This window comes from Lucilia sericata, unplaced genomic scaffold (assembly GCF_015586225.1).
Source record: "Lucilia sericata isolate MDLA Ls3-8-SP2 unplaced genomic scaffold, ASM1558622v1 Contig000495F_arrow, whole genome shotgun sequence".
Classification (NCBI taxonomy): Eukaryota; Metazoa; Arthropoda; class Insecta; order Diptera; family Calliphoridae; genus Lucilia; species Lucilia sericata.
Window position 1 is genome coordinate 268,360 of NW_023994509.1, and position 16,641 is coordinate 285,000.

Genomic DNA, 16,641 nt, shown 5'->3' on the forward strand with positions numbered 1-16,641 from the left:
CCAAAATTTTATAGTTCCCATGATCGTTTTGTGTCTAATCATGCAGTAGCCAGAGACCATGTCTAATTATATCTTCTCAAATTTATATTAAAAGACAAACAAAAAATATGGACCAAGCCCTATAAAATTTTGTGAATATATTTATATTTACATAATATTCTATTGTGCTGAATTTCATCGCGATATTTGTGTTTATAAGTTAATTTGGGACATTCAAGTAATTTTCTGCAGGGGACTTTGTATGGGAGTTAGGGTAAAATGGGGCCCGATCTTTATGAAATTTGGCAGGGTTATCCGGACTTCAATAAAACTTAGTTGTGCCGTATTTCATCGATATATCTGTATATTTAACATAATTATGAGCTCAGAAGCCCTTTTCGGGGATTCTGTTCTATGGGGGCTAGGTGAAATAATGGACCGATTTTAACCATTTTCAATAGGCTTCGTCCTTGGGTCAAATAAAAAAAAAATTGCGACCTGTACCTTGCGCACAAGGTTTACATGGACAGCCAGACGGACGGGCATAGCTTAATCGACTCAGAGAACGATTCTAAGCTAATTGGTATACTTTAAGGTGGGTCTAGGACGAATATTTTTGTATGTTACAAACATCAGCACAAATCCAATATACCCTCCCCACTAAAGTGGTGTAGGGTATAAAAAGTAATGGTTGGCGGAGTTTTCCAGTTTTTCCTACCGTGCGCGTCCCCGGGTGGCGGAGAAGGGGTGGTGATGGACCATCGCCTTATGCAGACGTTGTCGTAATACTTCCAAGGGGGAAAATCCAAATTACTTCCGTAGAAGAACTGAGGAGATTCTGAATACGGCCTTGAGCTGGGCTCATCCTTGAGGCTTCAATGTTAACCCGGCCAAGAAGGAAATCTGTCTTTTCACAAGAAAGTCAAAAGTTTCTAACTATACTGGATTGGATTAATAAGGCACATCGGTGCTGGCAATATTTAGGACAACCATAGACATGAAATGGGGTCTTAGTCCTACTATGACACAATGGCTTTATAAAAATGTAATTAAACCAATTCTAACTTATGCTTCAATAATCAGGTGGACACCTTTGTACAAATAATGCTTGGGTATAAGTGGTGCCATAAATACTACGTCGACTAAGGCTCTAGAAACGTTGCTAGATATTCCACCCATTGAAACATGTTTAAGATATGAGGCGGCACTTGTAGCCGAACTGGCCAAAAGCGGTTTTAGGACACGTCATCAATGTGTACTGGGCACATTGGAAGGCTATAAACAATCATTGGACGTGCCCGATCGCATACCAGACACAGAATATGTCGGAAACGCTGATCCCAGATAGAATGTCTTGGTCAAGCAGAACAACACAATCTTCCAGTTAGAAATCCGAGCAATAAATTGGATTCGAATAAATATGGCGCCAACAGGACTTAACATATTTACCAACAGGCAGAAGGCAATTAGGGCGATATCAGGTGATAAAGTTAAATCTAAAACGGTATTATTTAGATTGTAAGAAAGCTATAACTGAATACCCTCCCAGAGGTAAGTTTGACATCATATGGGTACCAGGCCACTAGGCAGTAGGGCGAATGTATAAGCTTAATATGAAAAACCATTCGACGCAACGAAGACTGAATTAAAAATATGGGTGAGAGAATCCCATAAGGCCTCTTGGAATAATGAAACCCTAATGAGAGCAAGACGAATAAATCTCCTCGATATAAGCAAGTCTGAGGTTAGTATGATGGTATTCTGAGTGGACACACAGGATTACGAGCACAGCTATACAAAATTGGCCGTGCGGATTCAGACTAATGTTGATCATGTGGAGAGGACAGTTCAACTCTGGAGCACTTTCTTTGCCACTGTCAGTCATTCGTCAAAATTAGATCCAAATTGGGAGTGATATGATTCCGCGGATATAACATTCCTCACGAAGTTTCTGAATATTGAAAGTTAATACATTCAGTGAACACCAATAAACATTTTTCTTCCATGAAGAGGAGCGCACAACAGGCCCGATAGTGGTCTAGGTGTATTTCATGGGATTTGATGTCCTTCTATCAACCTAACCTAATGGTCCATGAAGAGTAATTTTAATAGATCACAAGTAATGATGCTCGACACTCTGAGTATCATTATTTTTGTTGCGTTAATCTTACGTTATGTGGGTACCGGATAAATATATGGGCAGTTTTGCTCAGATGAAAGCTTATACAATTTTCTTTAAGGGCTTTATAGTCCCATAATGGGATGCGAGTAGGACTTTACCTTTAATGTTTCACTCAAAGTTGTCCAATTATTTGCGCATTTCTGAACATAATTAATAAAACACTTCTTCATTATTCCATTGAAAATGAGAGCCTTTATGGAAGACCTTTTGGTCCACTTGTAAGACCTATTAGGCAAATTTAAATGAGGGAAACAAGTAAAGATGAAAGTGTTGTAGTGTTGAGTAAGAAATAAATAAAGTAGTAGTATTGAGAAAGAGAGAGAGTAAATGCTACTATTTGTGTAGTCAAGCTTTTCATCATAAAACCGACTACATTTAGAGTATATAGTTTAATGCCAGATATCGGAGGTTTTTGTCTCTTAATACGTGACAGTGACATAGAAGATGGTCAATTGATTCCCCTTGATGGTTTCTATTTCCACCTGTTTTCACAAGCTCACAAACGATGCAGTTACCTGTAGAATTCCTTTGTCCTCGCACCTATACATGTACGATGTTTGTATGTCTTGTCATCCTGTTTAAGGATGTCCGTCATTCATGCACTAATCTTGATGTAGAGTATATACCTGTAAGGGACTTGATTGTTGGTAAAAATTAGGATATCTCTGTTCGATATTTTATGATATTAGAGCCAGTTTGCTGATCTCTTTATGGGTAATATCTCGAACTGTCAATACTCATCCTTAAAGTAATACTAATACCAAATTCTTTTGCCATGTAAAGTTCTCATAAAAGGCTAAATTATAAAAAATAAATCTTAAAGCTAACCTCTTACATCTACTAAACTATATAGATGACATCCCTCTTTAAAATTTTCGAAACAGAATTACGGATGTACATATACATATATGTATGTATGATCAACATAAATTTCCTAGTTTCACTTGATCTTTTAAAAATTTCCGAAGAATTCGTATTTTCCCCTCGTTGTTGACTTGGGAAAAGAAACACATATTTTTAGGAAATTCAAATTCCATAATATATGTACATTCATATACATATTTGTTGTCGTAGTCGGAAGATAACCACAAAATGACATTGTTCAGCAACACTGCACTAAAATAAATATTTCGTTTATTTATTTTTTTTTTTTTTTTGAGAAACTTGTGCTCAAATGAGTTGACAATTAAGTGATGAGAAACTTAACGACACGATGATGAGAGAATGAGAATGACGATTACGACTGATGATGATAATGACGATGATCGCAAAGTGGTCATGGTATTTTGATTTCTACACAGTTGTACAGTGTAAACAATTATTTATATTGCTGTAGTTGTTTTTGTTGCTGTTGTCTTTTTGTTGTGATAACAAACTTATCGGATGTAAATTCGCACACACAAATACACAAAACGAATATAATCCAAAATTAGAGATGAGCGTGACGCGAATTGGAAAATGTATTAACAAATAGTACCTTTTTCATGATTTTCTCATTTATAAGATTTATGCTGAATTGTAATCACGGACCATAGACTGGTCTATAGACTAAACTATAGACTAGACTACAGACTAGACTATAGACTAGCCTGTGGTCTAGGCTATAGACTAGACTATAGACTTGACTATATACTAGACTATAGACTAGACTATATACTAGACTATAGACTAGACTATAGACTAGACTATAGACTAGACTATAGACTAGACTATAGACTAGACTATAGACTAGACTATAGACTAAACTATAGACTAGACTATAGACTAAACTATAGACTAGACTACAGACTAGTCTATAGTCTAGACTACAGACTAGTCTATAGACTAGACTATAGACTAGACTACAGACTAGTCTAGACCATAGACTAGACTACAGACCAGACCATAGACTAGACTACAGACTAGACTATAGACTAGACTATAGACTAGACTATAGACTAGACTATAGACTAGACTATAGACTAGACTATAGACTAGACTATAGACTAAACTATAGACTAGACTATAGACTGGACTATAGACTAGACTATAGACTAGACTATAGACTAGACTATAGACTAGACTATAGACTAGACTATAGACTAGACTATAGACTAGACTATAGACTAGACTATAGACTAGACTATAGACTAGACTATAGACTAGACTATAGACTAGACTATAGACTAGACTATAGACTAGACTATAGACTAGACTATAGACTAGACTATAGACTAGACTATAGACTAGACTATAGACTAGACTATAGACTAGACTATAGACTAGACTATAGACTAGACTATAGACTAGACTATAGACTAGACTATAGACTAGACTATAGACTAGACTATAGACTAGACTATAGACTAGACTATAGACTAGACTATAGACTAGACTATAGACTAGACTATAGACTAGACTATAGACTAGACTATAGACTAGACTATAGACTAGACTATAGACTAGACTATAGACTAGACTATAGACTAGACTATAGACTAGACTATAGACTAGACTATAGACTAGACTATAGACTAGACTATAGACTAGACTATAGACTAGACTATAGACTAGACTATAGACTAGACTATAGACTAGACTATAGACTAGACTATAGACTAGACTATAGACTAGACTATAGACTAGACTATAGACTAGACTATAGACTAGACTATAGACTAGACTATAGACTAGACTATAGACTAGACTATAGACTAGACTATAGACTAGACTATAGACTAGACTATAGACTAGACTATAGACTAGACTATAGACTAGACTATAGACTAGACTATAGACTAGACTATAGACTAGACTATAGACTAGACTATAGACTAGACTATAGACTAGACTATAGACTAGACTATAGACTAGACTATAGACTAGACTATGACTAGACTAGACTATAGACTAGACTAGACTATAGACTAGACTATAGACTAGACTATAGACTAGACTATAGACTAGACTATAGACTAGACTATAGACTAGACTATAGACTAGACTATAGACTAGACTATAGACTAGACTATAGACTAGACTAGATATAGACTAGACTATAGACTAGACTATAGACTAGACTATAGACTAGACTATAGACTAGACTATAGACTAGACTATAGACTAGACTATAGACTAGGACTATAGACTAGACTATAGACTAGACTATAGACTAGACTATAGACTAGACTATAGACTAGACTATAGACTAGACTATAGACTAGACTATAGACTAGACTATAGACTAGACTATAGACTAGACTAGACTAGACTATAGACTAGACTATAGACTAGACTATAGACTAGACTATAGACTAGACTATAGACTAGACTATAGACTAGACTATAGACTAGACTATAGGACTAGACTATAGATAGACTAGACTAGACTAGACTATAGACTAGACTATAGACTAGACTATAGACTAGACTATAGACTAGACTATAGACTAGACTATAGACTAGACTATAGACTAGACTATAGACTAGACTATAGACTAGACTAGACTATAGACTAGACTAGACTATAGACTAGACTAGACTATAGACTAGACTAGACATAGACTAGACTATAGACTAGACTAGACTAGACTAGACTAGACTAGACTAGACTAGACTAGACTAGACTAGACTAGACTAGATTAGACTATACTAGACTATACTAGACTATAGACTAGACTATAGACTAGACTAGACTATAGACTAGACTATAGACTAGACTATAGACTAGACTATAGACTAGACTATAGACTAGACTAGACTATAGACTAGACTAGACTAGACTATAGACTAGACTATAGACTAGACTATAGACTGGACTATAGAATAGACTATAGAATAGACTATAGACTAGAGTATAGACTAGAGTATAGACTAGTGTATAGAACTATAGACTAGACTATAGACTAGACTATAGACTAGACTATAGACTAGACTATAGACTAGACTATAGACTAGACTATAGACTAGACTATAGACTAGACTATAGACTAGACTATAGACTAGACTATAGACTGGACTATAGACTGGACTATAGTCTAGACTATAGACTGGACTTTAGACTAGACTATAGACTATACTAGACTATAGGCTAGACTATAGAGTAGACTTTAGACTAGACTTTAGACTAGATTTTGAACTACAAATAGACTAGACTTTACTCCACCAGCCTAGACTATAGCCCAGACTTTGGACTAGACTTTAGACTAGGCTACAGATTAGATTTTAGACTAGACTTTAGACTAAACTATAAACTAGGCTATAGACTAGTCTAAGTAGTCAATGTGGACTACTTATCAAAAGTCTATAAGTTAGAAAAAATACCGAAAATGGCATGGGGGTACCGCGGTATTTTTCGATATCAAAAGTACTAAAGTACTGAATTTTCCATTTGTTATACCCTCCACCACCATCAGTGGTGATAGAGGGTATATATAAGTTTGTCATTCCGTGTGTAACACCAAGAAATATTCGTCTGAGACCCAACAAAGTATATATATTCTGGGTCCCTATGAAATTCTGAGTCGATTTAGCTATGTCCGTCTGTCTGTCTGTCTGGTTAAAACACGCTCACGTTAAAAGTAAGCAAAAGAAATCAGCCAAATTCACTAAGAATATTCATTATTGTCCTAAGCAGTTTGGTATTGAAAATCAGCAAAATCAGTTCACAACGTAAAAAGTTATAAGTAAAAATTTCAGACTACCTCGAAAAAAATTACGGTTTTTTCATAATTCTTTTGAAGTTTTCTCGGAAACTACCAAAGATATTTCGATGAATTTTGTCACACATTATTTTTTCAGGGCAGTAATCAATTATGTTCAAAATCTTTACAATCGATCCAGTATTTCCCATAGCCCCCATACAAAGGTATATATTCCCGGAAATTAGTTTATCGTTAATAACTCCCTCAAATATATCGGTATCAACACAAAATGTTGTACATGCAAATATAATATGAATAGAAATCATACTATCAACGCAGATGTCAGTCGGTCCACAATTGGTCATAGCTCTCATATAAGGTCCACTTCCGAAAATCACCTAAACGCACATATTTCTTTGATGAGTAAAGCTATTGTGATAAAAGTCGAGTTAAATGTGTTTTGTATACATACAAATCATTCTACAAAATTTTTTACGGATCGGTCCATTATTGGTCATAGCTCCCATATAAGGCCCACTTCCGGAAATCATTTAAAAGCTCATATATAATTGTCAAACAAAGCTATCTTGATAAAATTCGACACAAATATGTTTAGTCTAAATATGAATCACTCTACGAAATTTTTTCCGGATAGGCCAATAATTGGTCATAGCTCCCATATAAAGTCCATTTCCGAAAATCACTTAAACGCATATATTTCAATGAATTATAAAGCTATTGGGATAAAATTCGACACAAATATGTTTTGTATACATACAAATCATTTTACAATTTTTTTTACGGATCGGTCCATTATTGGTCATAGCTCCCATATAAGGCCCACTTCCGAAAATCACTTAAAAACACATATTTCATTGTCAAATAAAGCTATCGTGATAAAATTCGACATAAATAGATTTTGTCTAAATATGAATTACTCTACTAAATTTTTTCCGAATAGGCCCATAATTGGTCATAGCTCCCATATAAGGTCCACTTCCGAAAATCACTTAAACGCATATATTTCATTGAATTCTAAAGTTATCGGGATAAAATTCGACAAAAATATGTTTTGTGTACATTAAAATCATTCCACCAAATTTTTTACGGATCGGTTCATTATTGGTCATAGCTCCCATATAAGGCCCACTTCCGAAAATCACTTAAAAGCACATATTTCATTGTCAAATAAAGCTATCTTCATAAAATTCGACACAAATTTGTGTCGACTAGACTAGACTAGACTAGACTAGACTATAGACTAGACTATAGACTAGACTATAGACTAGACTATAGACTAGACTATAGACTAGACTATAGACTAGACTATAGACTAGACTATAGACTAGACTATAGACTAGACTATAGACTAGACTATAGACTAGACTATAGACTAGACTATAGACTAGACTAGACTATAGACTAGACTATAGACTAGACTAGACTATAGACTAGACTATAGACTAGACTATAGACTAGACTATAGACTAGACTATAGACTAGACTATAGACTAGACTATAGACTAGACTATAGACTAGACTATAGACTAGACTATAGACTAGACTATAGACTAGACTAGACTATAGACTAGACTAGACAATAGACTAGACTATAGACTAGACTATAGACTAGACTAGACTAGACTAGACTAGACTAGACTAGACTAGACTAGACTAGACTAGACTAGACTAGACTAGATTAGACTATACTAGACTATACTAGACTATAGACTAGACTATAGACTAGACTATAGACTAGACTATAGACTAGACTAGACTATAGACTAGACTAGACTATAGACTAGACTATAGACTGGACTATAGAATAGACTATAGAATAGACTATAGACTAGAGTATAGACTAGAGTATAGACTAGTGTATAGACTAGACTATAGACTAGACTATAGACTAGACTATAGACTAGACTATAGACTAGACTATAGACTAGACTATAGACTAGACTATAGACTAGACTATAGACTATACTATAGACTAGACTATAGACTAGACTATAGACTGGACTATAGACTGGACTATAGTCTAGACTATAGACTGGACTTTAGACTAGACTATAGACTATACTAGACTATAGGCTAGACTATAGAGTAGACTTTAGACTAGACTTTAGACTAGATTTTGAACTACAAATAGACTAGACTTTACTCCACCAGCCTAGACTATAGCCCAGACTTTGGACTAGACTTTAGACTAGGCTACAGATTAGATTTTAGACTAGACTTTAGACTAAACTATAAACTAGGCTATAGACTAGTCTAAGTAGTCAATGTGGACTACTTATCAAAAGTCTATAAGTTAGAAAAAATACCGAAAATGGCATGGGGGTACCGCGGTATTTTTCGATATCAAAAGTACTAAAGTACTGAATTTTCCATTTGTTATACCCTCCACCACCATCAGTGGTGATAGAGGGTATATATAAGTTTGTCATTCCGTGTGTAACACCAAGAAATATTCGTCTGAGACCCAACAAAGTATATATATTCTGGGTCCCTATGAAATTCTGAGTCGATTTAGCTATGTCCGTCTGTCTGTCTGTCTGGTTAAAACACGCTCACGTTAAAAGTAAGCAAAAGAAATCAGCCAAATTCACTAAGAATATTCATTATTGTCCTAAGCAGTTTGGTATTGAAAATCAGCAAAATCAGTTCACAACGTAAAAAGTTATAAGTAAAAATTTCAGACTACCTCGAAAAAAATTACGGTTTTTTCATAATTCTTTTGAAGTTTTCTCGGAAACTACCAAAGATATTTCGATGAATTTTGTCACACATTATTTTTTCAGGGCAGTAATCAATTATGTTCAAAATCTTTACAATCGATCCAGTATTTCCCATAGCCCCCATACAAAGGTATATATTCCCGGAAATTAGTTTATCGTTAATAACTCCCTCAAATATATCGGTATCAACACAAAATGTTGTACATGCAAATATAATATGAATAGAAATCATACTATCAACGCAGATGTCAGTCGGTCCACAATTGGTCATAGCTCTCATATAAGGTCCACTTCCGAAAATCACCTAAACGCACATATTTCTTTGATGAGTAAAGCTATTGTGATAAAAGTCGAGTTAAATGTGTTTTGTATACATACAAATCATTCTACAAAATTTTTTACGGATCGGTCCATTATTGGTCATAGCTCCCATATAAGGCCCACTTCCGGAAATCATTTAAAAGCTCATATATAATTGTCAAACAAAGCTATCTTGATAAAATTCGACACAAATATGTTTAGTCTAAATATGAATCACTCTACGAAATTTTTTCCGGATAGGCCAATAATTGGTCATAGCTCCCATATAAAGTCCATTTCCGAAAATCACTTAAACGCATATATTTCAATGAATTATAAAGCTATTGGGATAAAATTCGACACAAATATGTTTTGTATACATACAAATCATTTTACAATTTTTTTTACGGATCGGTCCATTATTGGTCATAGCTCCCATATAAGGCCCACTTCCGAAAATCACTTAAAAACACATATTTCATTGTCAAATAAAGCTATCGTGATAAAATTCGACATAAATAGATTTTGTCTAAATATGAATTACTCTACTAAATTTTTTCCGAATAGGCCCATAATTGGTCATAGCTCCCATATAAGGTCCACTTCCGAAAATCACTTAAACGCATATATTTCATTGAATTCTAAAGTTATCGGGATAAAATTCGACAAAAATATGTTTTGTGTACATTAAAATCATTCCACCAAATTTTTTACGGATCGGTTCATTATTGGTCATAGCTCCCATATAAGGCCCACTTCCGAAAATCACTTAAAAGCACATATTTCATTGTCAAATAAAGCTATCTTCATAAAATTCGACACAAATTTGTTTTGTCTTTATATAAGTCACTCTACGAAATTTTTTCCGGATAAGCTCATAATAGGTCATAGCTCCCATATAAGGTCCACTTCCGAAAATCAATTAAACGAATATATTTCATTAAATTCTAAAGCTATTCGACTTGAATATGTAATGTGTACATATAAATCATTCTACCACTTTTTCCCCGGATCGGTCCATTATTGGTGATAGCTCCCATATAAGTCCCACTTCCGAAAATTACTTAATCGCACATATTTCATTGTTAAATAAAGTTATCTTGATAAAATTCGACACAAATATGTATTGTCTTTATATGAATCACTCTACGAAATTTTTTCCGGATAGGCACCCATAGAGGGTCCACATACGAAAATCAATTAAACGCATATATTTCTTTGAATAATAAGGCTATCGGGATGAAGTACGACTTGAATATGTTTTGTGAGCATATAAATCATTCTACCAAATTTTTTCCGGATTGATCCATATATTGTAGTAGCTCCTATATAAGGTCCACTTCAAAAAAATCACTTAAACGCACATATTTCATTATCAAATAAAGGTATCTTGATAAAATTCGACACAAATATGTTTTGTGTAAGGTCATAGCTCCTATACATATAAAGTCCACTTCCGAAAATCACCTAAACGCAAACATTTCATTTCAAAAATATGTTTTGTGTAAGGTCATAGCTCCTATACATATAAAGTCCACTTCCGAAAATCACCTAAACGCAAATATTTCATTAATTAATAAATCTATTGTAGTAATCATTATACTAAATCATTATACTAAATTTTTTCTTTATCGGTTGATAATTGGTCACAACTCCCATATAAGGTCCATTTCCGAAAATTACTCAAATGCACTTGATAATCAAAGTTATCGGGATAAAATTCGACATAAATGTTTATTTTGTATATATAAATCATTCTACGGATTTTTTTCTTCCGAATCGGTCCATAGGTTGTCTTAGCTCCCATATAAGGTATACTTCTGAAAATCACTTAATATCACTTAATTCGTAATTAAATGATTATATCCGGATAAAATTAAAAATGAGTATGTTCTGTGTACAGATATATCATTATATTATGTTTTCAAACTGGCCTATTAATATACATTTTTCTCGACCTAATTAAAATTAGTTTGACATATGCATAAATGTTAGTACCCTCAATAAGGAAACAAAAATTTCGCCAAGTTATCTAAAAATTAGATAGTTAAATGGGTCTCAATGAAAAGTAGCTTGCTGGTGGAGGGTATTTAAGATTCGGCAGAGCCGAATATAGCACTCTAACTTGTTTTTCATTACATTAGTACTTTTCAGTTTAAAGTTATACTGAAAAAAGTACGTATATTTGAACAAAATGTTCCTTCCCCGATCCAAATGTAGAATTTTATTATAAAACGAGAGAAAGAGATGAAATAAAAACAAAATTCGAAAAAAATATTGTTTGTTTGACTGACTGTATATGTTGTGTGTCCGTTAGTATTCAAATTGCATCGCAAAAGTGTGTTTTAATTTGAAATTTATCGTTACTTATTAGTCGTTTGTCAAAGCTCCTACTAATTAGAACAGCAAGTTAATGTTTTTAATTAAAACTAAAGTGTACAAATTAAACAAAATCAAAAAAAAAGAATTATTAAAACAACAGTATGAAATAATTTGTGGGAAATACTATATACGGATGCATTATAAAAAAATAACGTTTTTTCCTTAATTATTAATTTCAACAGAAAGTGTTTTTCCCTCTAAATTGTACTCTCGTTCGTGCTGTTTTCATTTGTACACACAAAAGATATTTTTTAATTATTATAAATATTTTAATTCTTTTGTTCATTTTCTTTTCCGAAAAAATTCAATGTCAAGTTCATACAAAACAATTTTGTAGATAAAAGCTGAAGAAAAAGCAAGAAAAACAAAAATTGTGCTTAAGAAATTGTTTATTTATTTGTTTATGATTTTCAAAAATATTTTGTTGACATAAAAAAATGGTGTATGAGTCATCGTATGAAAGTGGACGCAGTCCCTTTTTACCCGATACCAAACGTGGTTATTGGGCCAATCCCAGTGATTTTATTTACGCCGGTCTGGGTTTGGCATTTCGTTTGGATGTATTTTCAATGTCATGGTTCTTTATGATGGAATCCAGTGGTAAGTAGATACTATGTTATTGAAATGATATATTCGGTTGTGTTGAATACACTCAAAGATTTAATATGATAATTTGTTATATCCACAACTCTAAACTGAAACATTTTCAGTGTGTACCTAGAACTTTTTTAGGGCCGGTTATATACTCCACAATAAGGGAAGAAAAGAAGCCTTAAGTGTAATTTCTTCCCTTATAGATAATTGTAAAATCCGATCAGCTGATGTGAATAAATAAGTGTAGACCGATATCGGACCTGTTGTGCACTCCCTTACTTGGAAAATTTTGCCGGGATAAAACTTATACTGTGCTCTTTAAAGGTATTATTTGTATCTGATATGCAAAAACTCAGTTACTTGAACGTAGTTCTCTAGAATAATATCAACCTCAAGATATTTAGATCTAATTTCGAAGAAAGTGGAACAATGATAAAGAAAGTGTTTCATCTGAGTCCGTTTGCCCAATTTTGTATAGTTTTGCCCGCGACCACTCAAAATACGTAACATTATAATAACCTCGTACTTGCTCGTTCTGAAAAGGTCTACTCTTGTTAGAATCACCTCATGTGATCTTTGTAGTTTTACCCATTGATCCTTTTGACAATGTTTTTAATTCAATCAAAATTGCGTTGAACGGTTTTGCATTCGTCAAGTTAACTTCCCCGAATTTCCTTCAATTATGATCAATTATGATTCCCTAGTGGCTTATTACCCGTGTTTTGTTAAGGAGTGTTCTGTTAAGGACCTCCTACAGTCCAATTCTGACACCAACTAAATAGATCTGTTAACCTCTGTTGGTGCAATTTTATTCCAATCCAGTTGGAAGAGTGTTTTGATAATCCACTGACTGGATTTTTAATGTATATATCCACGTCTCCATTTGTAGTCTGGTATTTGTTTCGATCATGATATTTTATTCAGAATGAGTGTATATATGTTTCCGACAAATTCAATGTTTCCAGAGTCTTGTTTGAATCAATGCTTATGGCCCCTCTGATACCCAATGGACATGTACGCTGAACTCCCTGCAGTAGCTTTATATTGCACTTTTTGTCCAAAGAACTCCTTCAGATTATTGCAGCATAACATAGGATCACGCCATTATAAAGCCAGTGTGTCAGTATATTTGTCCTATTTCGGGTCTATGGTTCTGTTACTGCTGTAGCAGTTACACGTGTAAAATCGGTGTAGCAGCTTGACAATCCTTGGTCGTAGTTCGTTGAACTACGAGTCATTCCGATTGTAGTGGGAACGAAAGTCTATGGTTCTGCTACATAGTGCTTAGGACCGATGTGCTTTGTTAATACTCTATGTAGTGCCTTCATTTACATATTCGGGTGTTAGTTTTAAATGGTCGGGATTATTATCATACTTATAATTTGTCGGTTTTAAAACTAAATTGTGCAAAACTTTATCACGATTGTTGCAAAATCTACAAATTGCTTAAAATAAGTATTTTCCGGGGAATATTTCTATAGCTGCTGGTTGAAATTCTGGATTGATATTGCTCATTTTCAATAAAAAACTTTATTAATAGAGAAATTTTGTGAAAATTTAATTCGTTCGGTTTTGAGCCAACTATTACATTTACAAAACTTTTTAATTACATTTCAATTGTATTTAAAAATTAATTACAATTATAAGTAATTGTAATGTGATATTGCTCAATTACGCATTACAAACTGTAATGCTGTTCTTCTTCTTTCAAGTAATCTTTTTTTGCACGCTTTTACTAACCGATATAAAAATATATACTTTTCTCAGAATTTCTGTAACGAAGTGTTTCATATTATTAATAACTTCTTAAATAAATAATGGTGTAAATGCGATTTAATCACGTATTTGTATAATTAATCATACAGAAATAATATGTTGATGTAATAAGTATTGTGGGCAGGAAATCTTATAATTTTATCGATATGTGACCCAACCTAATCTATATATACTAATAGAAGTACTATCAGCTTTATCACAATTTCATTACGCTATTTAAGTAAATATATATGTATTTCTTCGGTGACATCGCTTCAATTTGCACTTTTATTGCATTATAATTTTGAAATAATAATAATCATTTTACTTATTATAAATGAGTGACATTTCAAAGCCGCAAATTAATGATTATCGCAAATATTATCGAAACATTTTAATACAAATAAACAATTTGACCCGGCCTCTAATTAAAGAAATTGATTATATTCTCAGTGTGTTAAAATAAGTGATTTTTTCACATTTAAAAAGAATCTAAAATTGCTATTAAATTTTTAAAATGTTATTAGCGGGTTTCTGAACTTCTGACTATTAAATTAAAAGTACTCAAAAGAAATACGTTTTAAAAATCATATAAGCATTTTGATTAGCTATTCCTAATTAATTAAATACCATCATAAAGTAGAGTCCCCACAAACCTACTATTATTATTTTACCACATAAAAATCGTACCAGGTTTGAACTCTCAAATATACATATTATGCAAAAAATCTACTAAGGCCAACTTTAGAAAATGATTTTAAAATCGTCAAATTAATCGTCTATTAGACCCACAACTATTTAAAATTTCTAATAGAAGGTCCTCTACGAAAAACTATTTTGATTCTTCAAAACAATAATATAATGTCGATATTGTGATAAGCACTTTGCTCATGTACTCGAGCTATGCTTAACTTCCGAGATGTAAAAACATCACTTACGTTTACAACCATTCAGATGGGATGGCTTCTGTTGAGTCGGCAGCAGCACCAAGAGACGTAATCGGTAGATCGAGAGTCGAATCCATCAAATAAGCCGAGGACGTCTTTTTACTCATAGAGAACACACGGTGGTAAATCTAGTATGAACAGAGTAAACCTAGGGTTCTATAAATCGACTTTCAAACAATCGACTTTTTTGTCGAAAAGTCGAAGTCGACTATTTTGTTCCAAAAAAGTCGATAACTCGACAATCGCCTATGAAAAAGTTGAAAAGTTTATTTTGTAAATAAATAGTCGAAAAAGTCGTAAAAATGACGAAAAGTCGGAAAAAGTCGAAGATAGTCGGAAAAAGTCGAAAACTCGAAAATAGTAGAAAAAAGTCATAATTAGTCGAAAATTCGAAAAAAGGGGGAAAAAAGTCAAAAATTCTAAAATAGTCGGAAAAAGTCAAAAATAGTCTGAAAAACTCGAAAAAAGTCAAAAAATATTCGAAAAAAGTCAAAAGGTAGTCAAAAAATTCGAAAAAAAAGTCGAAAATAGTCGAAAAGTCGGAAAAGGTCGAAAATTTGAAAAAAGTCTAAAAGTTGAAAAAAAGTCGAAAAGTCGTCTAATTATAAAATACTTAAAGTTGAAAAGTGTAAAATTCGACTATAAATTAAATGACAAAAGTCGAAAAATCGACTTTTCAGAAAATGTTCATAAAAGTCGAAAAGTCGACTTTTCGTTTCAACTATAGAACCCTAAATAAACCATGAATATACCCGAACAATTAAGGAAAATTCAATGGTAACACTTGTTATATGATATCCATCACCATTCAACCTAGCACATTTCTCATTCATCCGACACACTCACTCTAGATATAAGGGTTGGAAAGGTCCGCATACCCCTACATCCATCCCGTATCATATACACTTTACATTATCTGTTGTCTCGGCAACAGCACCGAGCTTATTCCGAATTTGGGTTCAAACCACAACCATTACGTGCACTCCGAAGGGACCACTCCAATAACCGGGACAAGACATAGTGCGAAACTCTGCCCTGCGAGCTACCGGTTCCCGTTTTATCAGATTATATGGCTCTCAGTTTCGACTCCATGTCAAATCATTCCAAGGAAAGATCGAGGATTCATTTGGTCATCACCT

The 16,641-nt window shown here is 33.4% G+C and overlaps 1 protein-coding gene across 2 annotated transcripts in view; it reads left to right on the plus strand.

Annotated features, from left to right (window-relative positions):
• Positions 1-12,144: 12,144 nt before the first annotated feature.
• The window catches only part of LOC119605538 (sodium- and chloride-dependent neutral and basic amino acid transporter B(0+)-like), a 10,333-nt gene continuing 5,836 nt past the window's right edge, over positions 12,145-16,641 (plus strand). Inside the window, exon 1 of one of the 2 annotated variants that reach the window (XM_037958715.1) lies at positions 12,145-12,806. In XM_037958715.1, the coding sequence (XP_037814643.1) occupies positions 12,644-12,806 (163 nt within the window). In that variant the 5' untranslated portion in view covers positions 12,145-12,643. The remainder of the gene's footprint in view (positions 12,807-16,641) is intronic. The other variant, XM_037958714.1, reaches the window with a different exon arrangement.